The sequence below is a fragment of the Seriola lalandi genome, unplaced genomic scaffold (genome assembly GCF_002814215.2).
Source record: "Seriola lalandi dorsalis isolate HSWRI2012SDOR001 ecotype SW California unplaced genomic scaffold, Sedor1 jcf7180002054581, whole genome shotgun sequence".
NCBI lineage: Eukaryota > Metazoa > Chordata > Actinopteri > Carangiformes > Carangidae > Seriola > Seriola lalandi.
The window spans coordinates 3,505,571-3,527,863 of NW_019525134.1; the positions used below are offsets into that span (position 1 = coordinate 3,505,571).

Sequence of the window (22,293 nt, forward strand, 5' to 3'; positions counted from 1 at the left end):
GAGCTACAGACATGCTAAAACCAGTTTATAATTGTCATTGAATGAAGAAGCACGTTTAGAGGTAAAACTTGCATTTCTTGTTGAATGTTAGGCAGGTGAATTTGTGGCATTTCTGCTGTGAACTTGGAGATTATTATGTTGGAAGGATGATCATGAATTTACCTCAGGACCTGATTTATCTCAAAACCTATATTTGGCATTCAGACATTTAAATAAATACTTTTTTTCCCCTCTAAGAAGTTGCTTGTTATTAGATGAGTTCCTCTGATAAATTTAAACAAGCAGGCAACTTCTCCCACTAATCACACTCATCGCACATACTTTTCTCCATTATTTTGCAAGATGTGGATAAAGTTGAATTAAAACAGTGTAAATATTGTAAAGATGATGCTTAAATATTGTATTTTATATATTTTTATCATTAAAAATTAAGCACCTGAACTTGGGAAGGTTTAGAAACACATTCTGCGATTTACTAAAGGAAAATCACACTTATCAGCAATCCAATAAAATATGTGTATTTTCAAGTTGTAAACAGTTTGCTCTGCTGTACATCTAGTTTCTGAGGGTCTCATTATTTGGTTAGTCAGTTGCTGTTTTGTTCAGGAACTGATTCAAACTTTTTGTTGAGGGCAGATTTACAGGAGGTAGAAAATCTGCCTGTTGCAGCTGCTACTCCTCTAAAATCATTTAGAAACAAGCACAGATAAAAAAAAAAAAACAGGTTATTCCCCCATTTTTCGTTTCACTTGAACACTACTATGTTTTTAGAAATAAAATGGAAAGATTTAAAGTCAGTACAGAGACAGTAATCAGTAAATAAGCTGAAACATTAACAGTCAGAGGTGATGGAGAAATCCTAAAAGCAGATCTTTGATTGTTCAGTGTTTTCCCGAATCAAGATGTTATCCTAAATTCTTGAATTGTTTTAATGTGACATTTGAATGGGCTTCAAAGCATTTTATTAAAACCCCCTTCAAAAACAACATGGCAGCTGGCTACACACATTTATTTCACACACCTCTGTGATTTTCCCTCTTCCACATAAATGCTTAGTAAAACCCTGAAAGAACTCTCTGCTGTAATATTCCCTTAATAAATGTTTCAGTACTCATATTAATTATTTGGATGCAAACAATTTTACCTATCAATCTTATGTTTATTTGAAATTAATTGTGAATAATTAATCAAAATAAATGTAGATCACTAATATTCCTTTGAAACACTTTTAAACTGTCAGACGCAATCCAGTATTAATAAAGATATTATGGTATGTATCCAGTAGAAAACTTTACAATCAACAATAATGAAAATAAATTATTTTTATTTAGCAATTTGCTGTTTTGTAGAAAAAATATGCAGAGCATGTTGGAGATGTGTCCTGTGAATGAAGCTTTGTCTACATTACATGTGTAGTCTGCATTAAGTATGCGATCAATATCAGTGAAACAGCATCACGTCTCTGGTGAAAATTTTATCTCACATTATTCTCACTTTTGCTTTTTTTTTTTTTTTTTTTTTTTAAGGACTTTGCCACCAGAGCAAAAGTAGCTGTGCAGAAACTCATCCAGAAAGTCGGCTTCTTGGGGATTTTAGCCTGTGCCTCTGTGAGTAAAATCATGCATAATCTTTTTTTTCTATGAAATATTCTTCACCCCTGCTACAGGTTTTAGCAGTCTGAATTATTTTGTCCCATCCACATTCATCTAATATTGACATTGATGCATATTTCAAAGGAAATGTCACCTCTGAATCATTCAGCACACAATCAAAAAGTAAATACTATCAGATAAGACAAGTATCAGAGGTTCTCATGGCACTTTCAGTGACCTCCTGTAAGTAGGTGGATATGTGAAATACAGATGGTGGGTAAATGCAGAGGAAAATATACTACATAGATTTCACGATTGTGTTATATTGTTTTATATAATTACACTTTCTCTGCATGATTTATTATGTATTTCTTCACGTAAATGTACACAATATCAAGTCTAATCATCAGTATTGTTTTCAACAGATACCAAATCCCCTGTTTGACCTGGCAGGAATAACATGTGGACACTTTCTGGTCCCGTTCTGGACGTTTTTTGGTGCAACACTCATTGGGAAAGCAGTTATCAAAATGCACATTCAGGTAAGCTGCAGTTAAATAATATAAATCCATATAAATAATGCTAGGGCTTTTTTTTCTTCCTAAAATATTGATAAAAAATACAGTTGACAGTTATATATTTTAAGGAGTTTGACACCGCTGGATGTGTAGAACTCGTCCTTTATCGTTTCTATTTCCTTATACTGCAGAGAAACAACAAAATTTATTTGTCTCTAAGTTTGAGATTTGCATTCATCTTTAATGTTGTTCAGAGGGAGAAGTGTGCTAAATAATGAATCACACTCATGCACGGCATCTCTGTACTGTACTCAGCTGGTTGTAAGGAGGCCATTTTGTGCAGGCATAGTAGGGGGAGTCAACCATTTTGTGACTGCAGCTGCAGCAGCCCCAGTACATTGTACAGTAGACTGGTCAGACTGAAGCAGATTGAGAACTTATGGGAAAGTAAGAGATTCATCCTAACCCCTGAATAAGAAACTGCTGTTAAGAGACTTGGCATCACACACGTTTCTTCTAATCCTGGAAAATCCTCAATTTGCGCCCAGGAATTTGCAGTATGTCTGTGATTACCGTCAGGGGCTCAACTTTCTGTTTTCTAAGCAAAAGTTGGCGTTTGCTCATTGTGACACAGAGAGGAAGGGTTAAAAGCTAAGCATTTTTTCCACTTAGCCTCATTCCTTATCATACGCTAAATGCATTGTCCTGAAGCACACTAGAAAAAAGGAAGGGGGGTGGCAGTGAACCTAGCGAGTGCGAGCTAAAGCAGATAAACATTGTCTGTGGGAGGTGATGGAGAAAGAGAGAAGGGGAGATGGGGGGGGTTTGGAGGGAAGGGGGGGGGGTTGCAGGCATGGCAGACAGAATCACACACACAGGACCAGATTACGCCCAGGGGTCCCAGGGGCCCCCACTGACAGAGGTGTGTCCCTCCCTGTCTCACGGAAAAGAAAGACTTCACCCGACTCTCCGGCATGTCTGGGGGGCCCCAATCTCTCCTGAAGCTGCTTGGTTTAATTTTCTTCAAGCTCAGGTTTTTTTTTTTTTTTTTTTTTTGCTTTTGATGCAAATGATTCAGTAGTTTACAGTGTGAGAGCAGAAAACAAGAAGTATGAGAAGAAAGTGCAGCGGAGAGCAGGTGACGTTCTCCCTCATGGGCCAAGAGGGAACAAAAGGGGATTTTGAAGCTTGTGTTTGTATGTGTGTGTGTGTGTGTGTGTGTGTGTGTGCTTGTGTGTGCTTGTGTGTGTGTGTGTCTGTGGGCGTAAAACTCGGAGCGGCCTCAGTGCCTCAAAGCGTGTTTTTGATCTGCGTTTGTACCTGTGCTTCAGGTGTGTTCTCACCAGTCTCCAAGGAGAGGCTTCTTTATTCTGCACTGCTTCCGCCTTTTATGCTCATTAAGCTTCTGGAGCGCCTGAATGTGCGCTGCTGAACGGTCAACGTCAGCTGCTTTGTGACGTAGCAGGTCACTTGAGGATGATGGGTGGAAATACACATTTCAGGCCCTTGAGAGAGGTGCTATTGCTGAGGACAGAAGAGCTGTGAGGTGTGGCAGAGAAAGTAGACTTTCATGTGGCGACAGTGAAACATGATGATTGGTATTGTTGTTTCCCCTTTGACCAAGAATCTGCATTTATGGAGCGTAAGAGCTGCAAAAACACAACATTTAAAACAGGATGCTCTCACTTCCATTTTACTGTTCACCCACTCAGTGCAGCTTGCGGTTCTTGATAGTAATTGGTCCTTTTCTGTGACCTACTGAAGTCATACTCCCCCTTGTCAATGTGTTTATATATGCCTGTGATGTGCGTAACTCTCATCAGCATTGTCAGTAAATTGAAATCAGCGAGTCAAGACCGTGTCACCATCAGTTTCCGAGCAGAGACATTTAAGGCATCTTAGTCAGCTTTCCTGTGTCGGCCATCTTGCTGTCCCTTCCTCCTCTCCGTGGGATGAAGGATCAATTGGTTCATAAAAATCAAGCTTTAAGTGCAGTGCTCCGAAACCTGTCACTGAAGTCGAGGTTGAAATTTGCCATGATGGGATTTACTTACAGCACGGCCTCATGTTAATTTTGCATGAGGCTCAGAAATAGTACGATTGCAAATGTCAGTCTTTTTTTATAGTTACAGATTTGACGCCAAAGGTTTGTTATTTTTGTGACATTGCCAACATTTTGACTGCGAGTCCGTCATTCATTCTGTTTAACCCTCAGTGTCGTCCTGAGGATTAACACCCACCCAAATTAAAACACAACCAAAACGACAACACACGGGTGACCTGTTACATAACCTGACAATGGACACTGTAACAAAGCACTGATCAAAGGAGCCCGTCACAATTTTAATGAAATTAAAAGTGACATTGAGGCGTCCTGGTGCAGACTTATCTGCAGTGTAACCATTTAAAAGTGATGTCTAATTCACTTTTGTCCACTTACAGTGTAATAATTTACACTCTCTATACTTTCTGTAATTTTACTAATTCTACACCTTCATTGTTTGTAAAATGTGTTGCAAAAAAAATATTAATATTCCACAAGATAGATTGACGGAGAGATACTTTATTCATCCCCTGGGGGAAATTCATGTGAAGACACAGTTTATATCTTTATTTAATCATGAAGTTAAACACGTTTAGTTCAAAGTGGATTTATTATAACACCAGCTGCTAAAATCCTACCAATCAGAGCAGTTTGCAGCTTTTAAAACCTCAATAATATACAGTAACATATCTTTAATATAGTCTCAATAGCTTGTCAAGGTCCAAGTCAAGGTTGATCAGCTCCATTTAGCTTTTACAAAAGCATCCTGAAATATAGTAATGGTTGTGGGTCAATATAAAATTACATTAACATCAATGTAATATGATTTTAACCACTTGCAGCCCAGCCAAGATAAAACATTTCCACATGATATACAATATATTCTGTATGTGCCCCCAGCACCTAATTGAAGCTAAAACATTTACATTGAGTGAAATATTCAAATCTAACATGACATTTTTATGGCTCCATCATTACACAAAATGGAAAATTCTAGATGTCTTGTGTATCATTTTATACACTTTTCCCTGTAATTGGGGAACATATATTTAGTATCTTTGGAAACCTTGGGATCTGGACTAGAATTTAAAATTAGGTTCTGTGGGTTTGAACAATCCTTTTCTGCACAACATGAGTTTGTAATGATGGACCCGCCAAACGCTCTGTTGGGTTAAGCCTTTCTAATGGTATGTTGAAGGCAACCTAGATGTTACTGGATCAAACCACATTTTTAGTGTCCAAAACACATGTTTGTTTATAAGAATACAGTAACTTACAACAACTCAAGAGGGCAAGTGAAGGACTTTGAAATATCTGGTCAGTAAGCGGTTGCCTGTTCCTGCTCGTCTGCGGGAGGACGCAGGGCTGATATGAGCCAGAATGGCTGCCATTCGCCCGTCTGTCCTTTCTGGCCTGGTGACTAAGCAGGAATCAGACCAGACAGGAGCCGACATCCAGAACCCCTGTGAAGCAATGACACATCTCCTTTGATTCCTCCACTCCTCTATCCATGCATCCTTTATACACACACACACACACACACACACACACACACACACACACACACACACACACACACACACACACACTTCAGATGACAGACAGTGTGATTATGCTGACCTGTTGCACTTTGTTGGTGGTGTGTCATAGAGCACAGGCCTTTTATTTCTTGCCCTCCTTGACAAAAGGGCGTCTTCATGGCTGCCTTTAGACCAAACCATCTTGATGGTGCAAGGCATGGGCTTTGGGCATGATGGGAAGGGTGTGTGTGTGTGTGTGTATATGTGTGAGGGGGAGTTAAGGAATTACTGATCAAACTATGATGCACACACTGCCTTGTTCTGCATCCCAGCAGTGACCTCATGGTTCAGTGACTGACTCGATCTTTCTCTGTGTGTTTCTTTGTCATACAGAAACTGTTTGTGATCGTCACCTTCAGCAGGCACATAGTGGAGCAGATGGTCTCCCTCATCGGGTGAGTAAAGCTCAACGGGTGTGTGGGTGTGGGTGTGAGTGTGTGTGTTTGTGTTTGTGTTTGCGTGTGTGTGTGTGTGTGTTTGCACAGTAAAAAGTAATGTAAAAATGCAGCTACCACACATGAAAGAGTTAATGCAGAATTTGACGGTTGAGGGATCTTTTGGGTGGTCACGGTGCATTCAGGTAATTTATATTCCTTTGTGTGAAATCTGCCTCCTCCTCCTCCTCCTCCTCCTCCTTCATGACTGTGATGAAGGTCACACAGACTCAGTTGTTGATTTGAATTAAACATGGTGATTTTGGAAAGATGACTTGTTGCTCTATCCTGTTTGAAATACTTTGCGTGGACCCTGAAACAAAGGTTTTGTCACATTTTGTTCCCCTTTTGGCTCCTTACTCTGCCGTAATAGCCGACATGGTGATTAATGGCTTGGATTTTTCCACTGGATGACTATGGGCATGAACATGTTCTGGCTGCTGCACAGGACAGGATGAACTCTTGTCTATCACAGAAACCTCCTCCTCTGTTTTATCTCTTGATGATGAACGGTCATAGAGGGTTATTACCTATGTACCTGATTTCATAGGGAGCTCAAGCCAAAAGAGAGGGCTGCTTCTGGGTCTCTAGAGATCGATCTCTGCGATGCAACCTTTTATCTTTTTGATAAAATAAGGCCTGTCAGGTGTCAGGCGTCTCAGGCAGGATATGCTAGTGTTTATTAGCCTGGAACCTCTTGGAAGGAACGAGAAATTGGGAAAGATTTCACAAAGCAAATTTATGTGTGTCAGTATTTTTGGAGGCCCAGTGTGAATATACCAACTGCATGAAGTTGTTCTGTCAGACTGAGAGACATGACTTTTTCTTCATGAAGCCAACAGACACAGACTGGTTTTTAAAAGTTTAAAAACCAGTGAAACCTTTTAAAGAAAGATGCAAATCAAAATGTAAAAATATAAGAATCACACCTACACACACATACACACACACTTTTATATACAGCCGCTGGGCTTTTCAAAATAAGGGCTAGATGTAATGGAAGTTGAGAGAACCTTGGTGTTGGGTGTGGGTGCTGATGGGTGCCACGATGGGTGTCCTTGTAGAGATGCCCCGGGCTGCAGCTGGAAACTGCCCTCAACACACCTGCTGGTGGGAGTGCCATTTATTATACACACACATACACACACACACACACACGCACACAGAGAGAGACATTCATACTCATGAACTCTTGCTATCTCTCTCTCACGCAGACACACACTTGCTGAAATCAGGCGATGAGATTGCATCAGCTCTCTTCCTTGCCATGTTGTCGTTTTTGCGTGTTTGCTTTGTTTCTAAAATGAATTTGAAAGACATAAACTCAAAGATGGTTATTAAATAAGCTGCTGTTGCTCTTTTCTCAACATACGAATTTTTTATACATAGTTTGTTAATCCTACTTTAATGCGACAAATTAAAATATGTTCTAATTGAGGTGAATGAAGCTTAGATAAAACAGGCTTTACACAAAAGTTAAAATATTATATATACATACATATTATATATATTTCTGTATGTGTGTGTGTGTGTGTGTGTGTGTGTGTGTGTGTGTGTGTGTGTGTGTGACTGTGTATGGGTTGTGAAAGGCCTGTCCCCTCTTGCAGTCACAGTTCATTGAGCTAGACTCAAAGCGATAGATCATTGGTTATTGACAGGTTTCAGTCTGACTCACTGCCCGCTTCTTCTCTAAAGGAAGTTTCCCTCATTACAACTTATCAACCGTCAGCTTCCTTCCTCGCTGAGGCCCTTCCACCTTCTCACCTATGATTTTCTGTGCCTCACTCACTCTCACTCTCAATCACACTTCACCTTATGAATGGGTGACAGCCTTTCAATTTTAACCCTTTAGGCGCAGACAGACGCAACTGTGCAGGTGCTTGAAAGTAAATTTACACCTACCTCTACACCCATGAAAATTCATCCACCTGCAGTTGCACCCACCCACTCTGTACATGCAGTTGCATGTGCGCACACACACGCACACACACACACACACACACACAAACAAACAAACCCTTTGCACACACACACACACACACACACACACACACACACACACACACACACACATACCCACAAACGCAAACTCAAACATTTGTCCTCTGAATACCCTCGTTCTCAAAATTCAGTTACACCAAAACTTCACATCAACATTTTTTTTTTTATCACCTCAGCCTCAGGACTTTTCCAAAACTTTACCTCCCACCAACTCATATTTAAAATAAATCTGGAAATTGAAGCATTTCAAACCTGGCCTTTCTTGGAATTGCAGTGAAAACTTAATTAAGTCTTTTTTTTATATTTTTTTAATTGGATTGGAGTTTACAGAAACAAATTTCAGTGAATTTCTTATTTGTTGATGCTGCATAAACAGATTCCTGAAACAATTACATGAAGCCACGTCTGCAAAAAAAACGGTTTGATGATTGTTTTTGGAGGGTCTCACACTAATGACTGATTTGTTGTTCAGTCTCATCCTTTTATAACATCTGTGCCGTCTTTGTGAAATGTTTTAAGCATGTGCAGCATTTGCTATCATTTCAGCTGTTTTTGCTTCTATGATAAAATTTGCTTTGAACTTAATGTTTTTACGTGATGATAAAATAAAGACACAAATTGTGTCTTTATTGTGGAATTTTAATACTTAGACTCGGTTTGTTTTGTCTGCCTGCCTCTGGATTAATCTCTATAAACTGAGGGAGTAGTATTTGTCTTTGTGGGTGACTAAAGTAACCGTTGGACTTTTGCCGTGGTGATTTCACCCTGGCATGACATAATACAATACTACACAACTCATTTCCTGTTTTTTGCCTTTGTCAGGTGAGCTAGTTGGCACACACACACACACACACACACACACACACGGTTCAGAAGTCAGTAACCTCTCAGAGTGTAAAGCCTTACAGAACTTGTTTGTACTGAAGACCATGACATTTCAAATTATTTCACACTGAAAATTTTCAAAACACTGAACCATTATCATATTGTGTCATTTTCTTTTTTTTAAAATTATTTATTCATGTTGATAATTATTTAATTTAAATCATATTTCAGCTTTCTGACAAAGTGATCTCTTTGAATGAGTCCATCACTACTTCTCCAAGAAAAGCTGCTGTTTGTTCAAAGCTCAACAAGACTCATTTTTACCTGGTGAATTCCCTGAATTATGTTGATGTCGAGTGACCTTTAACTTTTGAAAAAGACCAGAGTTTCAATAGTAGTGAAAACACATAAGAACATTGTGTGTGTGTGTGTGTGTGTGTGTGTGTGTGTGTGTGTGTGTGTGTGTGTGTGTGTGTGTGTGTGTGTGTGTGTGTGTTTATAGGGGTGCCTCTTTGCTTTATCCAAGCTCTGCATATTTGAGTAGCACATAGATGACACGATGGAAAGCTGATGAGATCAGAGATTAAAATACTTAAACACGGGCTACTGGCTGGATGCTGCAGTGTGACTGTCAGTACAGTGCAGCAGTATTATCTGGTTAATGTTATATTTGCTTAATATTTCTGTTCTTTCTCACTGAACAGGGAATGTCCACAAACTCGTTTTTTAAGTTTCATTAAGAAAAATACTGTGTTTTGTTGTGCATCATGATAAAGTCATATCATGTCTGACTCAGTTAATTTTATAAATTATCTTAATTGCAAACATGAGTCTTTTATAGGAATACTTCTAGAAGTTTTCAAACATTCACCAGCAGCTTAAATCAGAGAGAGAAGTTTTTCTATGAATGACAAATGGAAAACAGTGTGTTACTGAACTTGAGTTTCACAGGAGAGGTTTGGATCCGAGGCTTAAACATCACGAGGCTTTAAAACTGTCAACAGCCATTTTCATCACCTCTGTTAGCAAAAATGAGCAACCCCAGAGTTTCTTTTTTTTTTTTTTTTTTTTTTTATTAGCTGGAAATAAAATGTAGAGAAGATGCAAAGGGACCTTCTTTTTTATTTGAACAACTTGAACTTAAGTGATTTAAAATTTCCATCATACGTTCATGAGCTTCTGATATTCCCTTTGAGACTAAAAAAAAAAAAAAAAAAAAAAAGGTTCAGTGGAAAAATAAGTTCTGTCCTGACAGTTGTTCATTCAAGTGAAGTGTTCTTCCTTTTTCAACAGTTTTTTTTTTTTTTTTTTTAATTACTGTATGTTTGGGACAAAAACAAACTGTGTGTCAGACATTTCAATTAGTTCTCTGTGTGTTGTAGAAAAAGATTCTCTTACAGCAGACGTGTTTCTCTCTTGTTTTCTCGCTGTGCAAAGCATTTAAAGTTAAATCTATAACCTTCTGTCACCACTGGTAGGATAATAATAAAGATACTTCTGCTTTGAACTGCCACAAAGTCACAATAAACCTTTCTTCAGATGCCTTTTGTGCTGATAACAAGAACTGATAACCAGGTCAGCTGGAGCTGTGCGTCTGATCAGACTTGTTAGGTTTCTTACATCCTGTGACTAATGTACAGATGTCTCCTCTTCAAGACCCACCGAGTGGACAGTCATTGTTTAAGTCAGGAGAAAATTCTGCTAACTCACACTGAACAAGACTTTGATTTCAAGTAGCTATATCAAGAGGTTTAATGCTGTTTTTGGGGAGTTTTTTTGTCATAAAAAAACCTTACACAGGCTTCCCTTCTTTTTAAACTAGAGTTTGTAGATTTGATAAACATTTTTGGAAATGAATGTACTTCTGTTTTTTATAACATATGTATTGCATGAAATCACCCACATTCTTTTTGGGCCTGTCACTGAACATTTAACACCATGGGAAAAAACCTAAAAATTGATCTTTGATACTTATTTATGACTAAAGTCCTGCCTTTTCCCACAACCTGCAGATTTTCTTTCCTTTGACTTTCCTCAAGTTTAATGTGTAAGTGAGGTCAATAACCCTGGAAGCACTTCAGAGAATGGTTCGAGCCAATTCTGCCATGCTCCATATAACTGCAGAGCAACAGATTCATCTTTTTCTGTGCCCAACTCTCCCTGTCCTCCTTTCTCTTATCTCAGCTGGAGCTTTGTCAGCCAGTGAGGTGGTGATATACAGCAGGAAAAGCTCAAAATCACCCAGTGGAGCGGGGAGCTTTCCTGTGTTTGACTTGCAGTCTGAGCCTCCTCGTTTGATCTGCAGTGAGTCGCCGTGTTTAGGCTGAATTGCTCTGATTCGTGCCACTTTCTCAGCCACTATTCGTATGTGATGATATGTGAACAGGAAAAAATAGAAGTCCTTCCTAATTATGAGAACAGCTGAGGGCCATTTGGTGCCTTTGGCGTTGAAGTGCTGGTGATTCACCGTCTGCAGGACCCCCCCATGTGTTTCCTCCTTGTCTGTGGTGACTGTGGTGGGACAAGGTTTAGTTTGTGCAGAGGTCTGGGAGAGCACAAAGTGTGAGGCAGGGTTATGATGCTGGTTATGTTTGTGAGAATGTGGAAAAGAGAGAGACGCTATTACAGTTTCACCTAGTATCTTGACAGCTGTGTTTTTAAATGACCGTTCCAATAATCCATCATCTTGATTGAGTCAGCCACTCTCCATGTCGTGTATTGACTTTAACAAATCCTTCAGACTCGCATGTCAAGGGAGGGATTATCACTGTCAGGCTCTCATGGGGAAAAACGATTGAGATGCAGAGAGGAAGAGTCAAGACTTGAAAAGGTTATCCAGTATTAAACCGGTGTGGTGGGGCCATGGGGGGGGTGGGGTGGGCTGGCACATCTTCATGAGAATGCACCCATTTCCATGTGAGTCCATCCCTTAGGTGGGAGTCCATTATCAGCACAATGGGCTTGCAGATGGCTGTTCCTGCCTCACAGGACTGCTGGCATTAGAGGATCACAGCAGGCGGCCCCACTCAGAGGGAGGCTGGTGGAGAGTCACAGGTCAGGACGGGGCAGCCGGGGGTTGTTTGAGATGCTGACTGGATCATACTGGAACTTTCCAGATCACAATCAACATCTTCATGTTCTGTGTTGACGCCATTGTAACAAACCAGCTGTCGCGTCTTACCTTAACCTGGTACTCTGAAGTTGTTGTTGGAGGAAGCATGAATCAATCAGCGGAGCCGGAGTTGCATTACTTCTCAGACTTTCTAATTACTCTGCATTTACACTGTTCGATCTGGTTTCTCTCTGAGTTTTGATTCTGTGCATGTGCCGAAGAGATCACACAACAAACTGGATGCAAAGCTGTGTGTGTGTGTGTGTGTCTGTGCGTGTGTGTATTGTGTGTGTGTGTGTGTGTGTGTGTGTGTGTGAAAAAAGCTGTGGAGAAACACACAAAGCAACACAGCCTTCATGTCACAAAGAGAGATGATTTTAATTCATTTAATCTATTTAAATTCCTATGTTAGCCTACAGGTCACCAAACACTCTAATGGACATAAATTCTGAAGTGATTCAACTAAACATGGGTTAGTTGAGACGTGAAATGAGAACCATGCAAATCCAACTATTCTTGGTATTCACAGTGGTGCAGTTATTTATGTGTGTGTGTGTGTGTTTGTGTGTGTGTGTGTGTGTGTGTGTGTGAAGTTGACTGGAGTTCGAGGAGAAAAGTCTGTCACACACAACCCCCCCAAGCTCATATAGAAACTAGGTTTGTTTCATACTAAATGTAAGGTTGTCTGGTTTGAAGGTAAACGGTGCAGTGTTGTAAAAGTTGAAAGTCAGGGAGGGATTTTTTTTTTTCACCTCATGCGTCTGAGTGAAGCAGATTGCACCAATACGGGGCAAAGAATCAATCAATTCATTCAGTAAACTTTATTTGTCCCCAGGGGGCAATTTAAAGGACACATAGAGTAGACATTAGAAAAACACACAAATACACAACAAAGAACACACAACCAGGGCAAAACTAACTGTACACATGTAACCTGTAATATCATAATGAGAATGACAGTAACATTTACAATGTGGGAGAACGACATTAGTTGCGCAATCAATATCTTTTTATGTAAAAAATACACAGGGCAAATGAAGTGAAGTTCAGTCTGTGCTGAAGCTTATTAGCTAAAGTTCTTTTACTTGCGGTGATGTGTTTCTCCTCAACAGGCTGTAACTGCCTGTCATTTTGTTGAAGAATAGTCAACTGATGAAAAATCCAAAATGTTTTTCTTTAACCATTTGCACCTCGGTCACATCACTGCTACTATAAATAGCCCTCTTTGGGTTGTGTGAGCAAAGTCTTCCCGTTAACCCAATCTGCAGGAAGGGAGTATTTCTGATCCTATTAGTCACTGGGTGCTCTGGTCACCTGAGACGCGCCTTGACAAAGATGGCATTGATCAGTGCTTCCACGACGTGCCCCGCTCTCCTCTGGCCCTAACGCAGTCAGACGGCCTCACTTAGGGTGACGGGACCAGAGGCAAACAGGGCAAGACAGTGGCGGTGAGGGATGGTGCGGCAGGTCGCAGCCCGCTCTCTTTTTATACAGCGTCGTTAAGTTTAATGCGAAGCTCTGTGGGACGTCCATTTTCTCATCTCCTCCACTTCCATTCTGATTACTTTGGCCCACAAGCTCTGACAGAAATACAGAGGCAGTAACAGTAGAGAGAGGTTTGACTCTGAGCCAAAAGCTCTTACCTTCGCCATTTACAATAATATTCAGTCACTCAAGAAGACTTATGTTCAGATTGTGTACTAAAGGCCTATTTTTGTGCTTAACAGCACACTGAGTCCTTCAGTGAAGGGGTGCACAAAGATGTGAATGTAATTGTAGCTTTAATAAGTAAGTGTGTGTGTGTGTGTGTGTGTGTGTGTGTGTGTGTGTGTGTGTGTGTGTGTATGTGTGTGTGTGTTTGTGTTTGTGAGAGAGAGGGTAAGACACAAAGAGAGGGAGAGGTCAGATGTGTTTTCCAGGTCCGGTGTCATATTATGTGCCTCTCGGGCACAGTGTGTATCGCAGGACTTCCTGCTTTATTCATCCCTGATTCATTTGTTTTGGTCTTCAGTCTCACACTCACCACACATACTGCTCGCTCATCAAGTAATTCCTACACATGCTCAGACCAAAGCTATGAAATTACTAATGTATTTATTCATCAACGGGCATGTTGCATGTTGTTTTAGGAAACAGTATGGCATTGATTCATTTTTAGAGCGGCTCATTTATCGAGGGAACACAACGTGATCTTGAGCTCTTAATCATCGTCATCCACTGTAGTGTATTGTGTAGTAGATCCCATGAACATCGTAGTGTGTGCTGTAATACGACCAGTTGTCATGAGTATGTGTGTCTGTATCTGTGTCCTGCGAGAGGAGTCATCCCAGACAGGCCCTGACTCACAGGGCAGCCGAGCAGCCATGCAGACCACTCTCCCTCCCCGCCCTGCCCCCGCCGCACCTCAGTCAAAACAGACACATTGTCCACCATCGGCCCAATTCACAACAGCGACAAGTTATGAAGAGGCAGAGATAGTGAGGAGGGTTGTTTTTGATGATTCCTGCAGTAAATATGCTTGGTGCCGTTGAGAAAATCCGTTAGGCCTCATCCTGAAAACAAGAGCAACCATGAATCTTAATTATGAGGAGGCCGTGTTGTATTTGTTTTGTCCTAGACACATAAATCATTAGCTTATTATTTATTTTGTCCAACTTCAAAAGATTCACCACTGCGAGCACAATTTATTACTAGACTCCAGTGGGATCCTAAATCACATTCACACACCATCGCTGCTTCATTGGGAAATAATGTGGTATTTAATTTTGCGCTGTATTTTCTACATTTCTTCAGAGTTGTTCCAGCACATTCACACATGCTGTAGCACCCTGCCGTGCAGACACCAGAAACTTTCACTTGTCCGCCTTCGCTGGCTTCTAACCACAACCTCTACAGTATGTAAACACACTTGCAAGCCTTTACTGTATGTACAACTGATCAGAATGTAAATCAGACAACTTCAGTCACTTTAGGTAATTTTGCTGTTTATTTTTTTTTTTTGCTTTTCTCATGTACAAACTTTGTTAGAGAAAACATATATGATTGACCTTGGTGCCTGTCTTTAGAGTTCCTCCTGTTGATTTGTTGTAACTTATACAACAGCTAGAATAGATCTTATATGGCGAGGTTGAAGACATACAGCATGTTGTGGCTTTTGACAGGTACGTAGTAACCTATGTGGTTGTCTGAGCAGCGTCTCACAGTATATATATGAACCATGTAGACTCCATACAGTCCCACAGTGTTCTGTATACGGGAAAACTCTCACATGTACACTTTTGTGCTCACTGGCTAACCTGCTGTGCTGGAGTAGCGACCTACATCGTGTTTACGGGAAAGTCAAGCGGCTTCAAGTTATTATTTATTCCACGTGACATTAATGTGCCACATGTAGTGTGTTTCTGCCCTTCACTTTTATTTAAAATGTTGTAATGTATTCAGTACGACATTTTATGCTCTCTTTTATGCTTTATGTCTGCAAAGTTTCCCATTTCAAACTGATAAAATGTCAATTCACATAGAAATACAGTAGGTGTGGTTATCACCAGGTCATTTGAAAAGAGGGCCAGACATTGTCCCACAGAAAACAGTGTCACCATAGATCCCATACAGCGGCCGTTCCCCTGAACATGACATCACAGGATGGATGGAGACTCTCTGCGTAACCTGCATTGCCCAACACCTCCTGCTCTTCTTCTCTCCCTCCACCACCTCCTCTATTTCCAGCCTGCCTGTCGCTGCCACTCCACAAGTAGCAGTGTGACTTGTCTGGATGTATTTCCACTCACGTCTGACTCATTGAACAACTCTTTCTCACCATTGGAAGGGTCCAGGCCTGGTTACCCAGTGACCCAGCAACTGCACACACCTCCACAGCCAGACCAAAAGGGTCTGTGTGGGCATGCCGACCTGAACCTGGGGGGTCGTAAGGGTCGGAGGGCTGTTTTATGTGGCTGTCTGGGAAGTGAGAGGAATAATAGACTGCTATAATTGGTGCCCCCTGATTTCCTGGCAACACTGCGAGCACCCAAGAGGATAGCATGTGTCCGAGCCTGTGTACATGTGTGTGTATGTATTGTGTGTGTGTGTGTGTGTGTGTGTGTGTGTGTGTGTGTGTGTGTGTGTGTGTGTGTGTGTGTATTTGTGTGTGTGTGTACTGTCTGACACAGATAGCTGTGAAGCAGGGATGTGATGAACACCCTGGGCAGGGGGATCTCCGTCGAGGAGTGGGCTCCATGCTTTAGTGGTGAAGTCACTGGGAAAAAGCCCGGTTGAACTGGAGGAGGAACAGACACACACACACACACACACACACACATACACACACAGGCACACATATTACCTTACAACATTTGCACGTGAATCAAAATTTTCCTTACAGTAACGTGAAACACACTCCTCCTCCCATGATTCCATTATCTCATTATTCCAACACTTCATAAAATCAATGGAGCAGTAGTATTTTATCAAGCCTGAAGCTGATAAAAAAAAAATAAAAAATGAGTCAGTTTGTCAGAGCTTTGCACAGAGATGGTGTCGAGGTCAGACTTTCAGGACCTCAGGCCGGAGCGCTGCCTAACCACAGTGTGCGTGTGCGTCTTGCGGTGTCTCTGCTGTTATGTTAGGTGTGAACTGTGGCCCTGTGGAGCATTGGGTAACACTTGCGATTGCCTAAGCAAGTTGTTGTGATGATGTCGTAACCAGTTGGACCTGGACAGGATTTGGTTGTCATGTGAGCCCTTGTTCTCTATCATCCCCTGCCTGGAATGTCAGGGCATGCATGCGTATGTGTGTGTGTGTGTGTTTGTGAGAGAGAGATCTTGTGTGTGTGTGTGTGTGTGTGTGTGTGTGTGTGTGTGTGTGTGTGTGTGTGTGTGTGTGTGTGTGTGCACCTTTAGCATTTCATTATCATTAAAACAACAAGAAATAGTGAATTCCAAGAGTGTGTATGAACATTTGTTCAAGTGCCATTGAAGGTGGCAGCCGTCAGACGGGACAGACAGGTCAAAGGTCGCCTCTGATTCATGGCCTGTGGAATTTAGTTTTCATGAAAACGATCACAGGACGCCTAAACACGCTCTGCACTCCGTGAACAGCAGCAGGAAATGATAGTTCATTAAAAAATGAGAGGCTGAGATGGCGCTCACAAATTAACCCTTCACAGCAGTAATCAGGCTGCAGGAAGCTGGAGATGTGGGGGTTTCCCTCCATATGTAGTTTTGTGCCAGATTTTATCTCATCCTCATTTTGTACTGATTATTGATCAAGTTAACCCCTTTTTCCTGGTTAACATGGGTCAGGGCACAGTTTCATACACCGCTTGTTGCAGATTAATTGGAGGTGAAAGTTATATTACAAAACTCATTTATTTTTGAATGATCACAGATTTACCAGCGGAGGTACATTTCTTTCCCTCATTTGGATCCTAGCTGTATTTTTAAAGTTGCACATTTGAAGCAGGGGATGCTGTTTTATACCTATAATCTGCAGCCCAGCAACAACCATTGTGATCTAACACATGCAAATACAGAACATGTTACCTTTTATTTATTATAGAAATGTGGAGTTGCCCTCACAACCACAGAAAAGCTGGTCACGTAATGAAATTAGTGCCTCACCGGTTTGATGCACCTAATTTAAAACTGACTTACAGTCAGCATTGTTGAGTTTGAGTTAACACACTGATACAAATTGTCAAACACTTTTCTCTTGTTCATATGTTTATGTTGCACAGATGTAGTCAATGACCACAGTGAGTGTGATTTGGAAAAATAGAAGAAGTGATGTTGTCGTAGAGGTTAGTGTGAGTGGTGCTGTGGTTTCTCCTCTATCTCTGGACGAGAGCTGGTCACGCTCTGAAATATTGATCAGACTCTGTTTGGACACTCTTAGTTTATTCCTGGATGATGCGGTGTTTCCTTTGAACAAAGAACGTGTGTTGGATCATACAAGTCAACTTTCTGTTTGTTCTCTGTTTTGTTTGAACTCATTTATTCAGAAGGGTCAAAAACACTTTTCTACCTGCTTCAACAATAAAAACTAAACTCATCTGTTTGAGCTGCTGAGCTCTTCTTCACACACGTCACATACAGTCAGTCATGTGAAACATTTTCTACATATTGTTTATTTTTTTAAATGCCTTTCTTACAGCTTTGTTACAACATTTTATACGTCCACTTTCTAATGTTCATTACATCTGATTCATTAAGAAATAAAAGTGTCCTTGCTGCCTCTGATAAATCTCTGAGAGATTTACTTTTGGTCTCTAATATTTGATAATTTTTTTCTTACTTATTGATTCAGTTTAGTTACTAAATGAAAATCACCTGATGGAGCAACAATCATTTGCTGTTAATATTTCAAAGCCCACATGTCACGTATTTGATGCTGATTCATAAAGTATTTATCAGCCACGCTGCTTATGTTTACGAATACCTGCAGTTATATAGGATATACTTACAGTGGGGATAATTAGTCACATATATATACTGGGAATCATTTTTATAACCCAAGTAAGTGAAGCCCCTTAGCTTTTTGCTCAACTTCTGGAAGTAATTTAATCAATTGGAGAACAACTGTTATAAAGTTGTAAAGTAGGATCCACACATGCAGGGTTTTATGGTTGTAAAACCACCTCAATTTTAAGACTTTTCAGTATTGTTATTATTATCCTTTTTAACTATCCCATATTTTTTTTTTCTCTTTAAAGGAAGAAATTGAGAAGAGTTACATTTTATAGATATGTTCAGATAAACTGCTTGACTCTAAATTTATTATGTCCATTTCTATTTTTGGATAAAAACCCACACAAAAGAAGATTATCATACCAAACACATAGAGGAATTTCTCATTTTAATTCATCACAGCAATAATTCATATAAAACTCATTGTTGTTTCCTCTCCTTTGCTGCCACATTAGACAACAAGAAAAACTGAAGACTAAAACTATAAATTGAATGTTATTTTAGCCACATTTGTGTTACAGCTGTTCGGCTGATTAAATAAAATTGGACTCATGAATCTATAATCTTTAATTTCATCATGAGTAGTAGTTGCATTTCATACATTAAATTAAATCATTAGAACTAATATACATGTTGTTCTACGGGACTATTGTAGTGATTTTTATCAAATAATGTTTTCCGTAAATTGAAGCTTTATCACTCTTTTTTATAAACAAGCCTTTATAGTTTATATAGAAATTTGTCAAGAGCTTTAAGAGTGAAAAATCTGACTTTTTAAAAAGTGCTATTAATAGTTTTGTGCAAACTGATTTATTTCCCTGTTTCTGAAGGCCACAGAGTTTCAGAGCTTCACTTGGTAAAAAAGATACAAGTGAGGAGTTTTCTTTTACTCTCACTGAGAGGATTTTAACAAACCAGTTGTTAAAGTTTGTTCAGTAGCTGCTGAGTAAATAGTTCAGGCTTGTTGTTTGCCAAATTACATCTTATGGTTGTTATAAATTGCAGCTTCTAGCTGTTCCCGTCCTTACAAGTTCAACTCAGAAATTACTCTTTTAAATTTCCAAACTTTGACTGAAAACTGAGATCAACTTTTACAACAGTTTCTGTACAACACAACACTATTTATCACATATATTTCATGCATTCACAAGTTAAACAAATTTCTCCCTTAATTCCAGCTAGCAGAAAGTAAATTTTACCTCAGACTAAGACATATAATCTTCTGAACTTCCCTCACACACACAGAAAGATGCTCAGCACAGGTTCTGAAGGGTAAAGTATAAACACACTTACAGTAGAAATTTTCAAATCCAACAGTTTCACAACATGTTCTGCAGAAAGTGAAAATATAATCCCAAAAAGCACAAAATCATCAGTTTCTTTAATGGAAAGACCACGACACAGTCCTGACTGTGAGGCATTAAAAACGTGTTTTAGACTGCTAGCTTTGAGCTTCTTTGTTGGTGGATTTGCCCAGGCTCATGACTCAGTATTGCTCATCGTGTAGGAGATGATTTGCCCGCCATTTCTGAAAACAGTTTCCCTCACTCTTTGTTCTTGCCTGTTCACTTTTATCTGCTGAACTGGAGTGTTTCTCAAGTGTTTTCAAATATTCCTTTTTCACGTGCAAACCTGCATTCGGCTTTTTAATTCAGGTTATGTATTTTGAATTAGTTTGGTAAGTTTCTGAGGTGTGCAGATGAGAGGAATTTTGTGAAGTGGGGGATGGGAATAGTATAGGCGTTGTTTCCCTCCAAAAAAAAAAAAATCCTAGCTTGATTTTTGATACTGTGTGTCACTGACCATTTCTATTGTGTAATTTAAAGCGTGATCCATCTGTCACACTTCCTGTCGGCCTTTCACATGTAAGATATCATTACCTGGTACAAAGTTAATCATTACTTAAAGGCTTCCTTGTTGTAAACTCAATCGTTTAACACAATGTGTTTTTTTTCTCACCACAACATAGGTGTATGCACATGTATCTGTGTGTGTGGAGGTGGGGAGGGACGGAAATGACTTGCCTCCTTCAGAGAAAGTTATCAGCTCTAAACTCAACCGTATGTGACATGGCTGCCCACGCAAACCTGCCCCAAAATCTCTTGATGTGTCTCTGAGCTTTGATGATGCCTCACCAACACGAACAAAAGACGTAAAAGTGGAGCACAGAGAATGCTTTGAAACAATAGCTGAGGGGATGTAATTGACTGTGTACAGCCACAAAAGAGAATAAGTGAAGGTCTTTAGTATGTATTTGTTTAGTGATTAATCACTAACTCCAGCCCAGGGATGGGCCACTGATTCGCTATTCTAGGGCATTCTCTGCAGTCTCTCGCGTCTTTTTCTTTTTTTTTTTCTTTGAGTGTGTGTGTGTGTGTGTGTAAGAGAGGAGGGGGGAGGGAGTTGGGGAAAGGGGGGGGGGTGTTCAGTAGTGTGCTTGTAGTTGGTGGCTAAATCTTGTAAAGGGTTTCCTAATATGGGCCGTCTTACAGGAGCACCCTCCCCCTGTGGGCCATCCCCCCCAGGTCTCAGCCAGTGATGACACAGCTTGGGTACGACTCACTTCCTCATTAATTGGCTGAAACCAGTTCTTACAGGAACCGCCTGTGATAAATGTGAGAGTTCTGAGAAGTCATTCATTTCTCCTCGCTGCAGCGGCAGAGGAGGCACTGCAGGGGAGTTGAACGAGTTCACCGATGTGTGTGTGTGTGAGAGGGAGAGGAAGCCGAGTATGTGTGTGAGAGAGGAGAGCAGAGCAGAGCAGAGCAGAGCGGGAGAATGTGGGTGACTACTGATGCAGCGGCTGCCGTATGAGGACCAGCCAACTTTATTTCTGCTTTTATTCTTTCTTTTTTTTTTTTTTTTTTTTTTTTTTTTTAATTTAATTTTTCTTTTTACATTTATTTTTGAGCAGCACTGTTTTCTGCGGCTGTGGTACAGTCTGTACTTTTTTTTTTTTTTCCTGTATGTGTTTGTGTGTGGATGTGTGTGTGTGTGTGTGGGTGTTTGTGGGGATGATGAACAGTGAAGGGATCGCACTCGTTGCTCTCTCCGTCTTTCTCTCTTCTCGGAGAGAGGAAGCAGGGGAGACCGACACAGTACAGGAGATAGGACAGCATGCCTCCCTTTGTTGCTGCCCTTGGGCTGGTGAGTAACAATGATGTGACGTGATTTGTGCCCCCCACCACCCTCACCCCTCCCTCTCCCGTTCTTCCTCCATGCCCCCCCCCTCTCCTCCCCTCCTCTCTTTTTCTCTCTTCTTCCTTCCCTCCCTCTTTTCCCTCCTTTTCCTCCCCCCCACCACCACCACCACCACCACCCACCCTCTCTCTGTGTTGGTGGAGGCAGAGCTGTTCCACTGCTGGGTGCGGCACTGCAGAAGCCCTTCAGGGAGTACTTGGAGACCCAGAAGGCCAAGCTGCACCATCGTGCCGGAGAGGGGATCCCAACTGTAAGTACAGGGGCCTCAGCCCCCAGTTCACAGCCTCTATTCATTCACGTGTGCGCGCCAAGAAAAGAATGCGGCCCCCTTACTTTTGCCTCTTTCACTCCTTCTCCCTCCACTTTTTTTTGTGTCCCTTTCTTCTCTTTATCTGAGCCGTCCTTTATATCACTGACCCATTTTCTCTCATGAGCACAATTAATTCTGTTTCCACCCTCTTTACCTGCACCTTCTGCTTTCACCTCAGATTTTTAATCAGTTTCTTTTATATTTTTAAAACA

At 40.7% G+C, this 22,293-nt stretch overlaps 1 protein-coding gene across 1 annotated transcript in view; it reads left to right on the forward strand.

Moving 5' to 3' along the window:
- The window catches only part of LOC111663932 (vacuole membrane protein 1-like), a 59,602-nt gene that overhangs the window by 33,399 nt on the left and 3,910 nt on the right, over positions 1 to 22,293 (forward strand). Inside the window, exons 8-11 of the mRNA XM_023418338.1 lie at positions 1,527 to 1,607; positions 2,018 to 2,134; positions 6,068 to 6,129; positions 21,919 to 22,021. Coding sequence (XP_023274106.1) covers positions 1,527 to 1,607; positions 2,018 to 2,134; positions 6,068 to 6,129; positions 21,919 to 22,021 — 363 coding nt within the window. The remainder of the gene's footprint in view (positions 1 to 1,526; positions 1,608 to 2,017; positions 2,135 to 6,067; positions 6,130 to 21,918; positions 22,022 to 22,293) is intronic.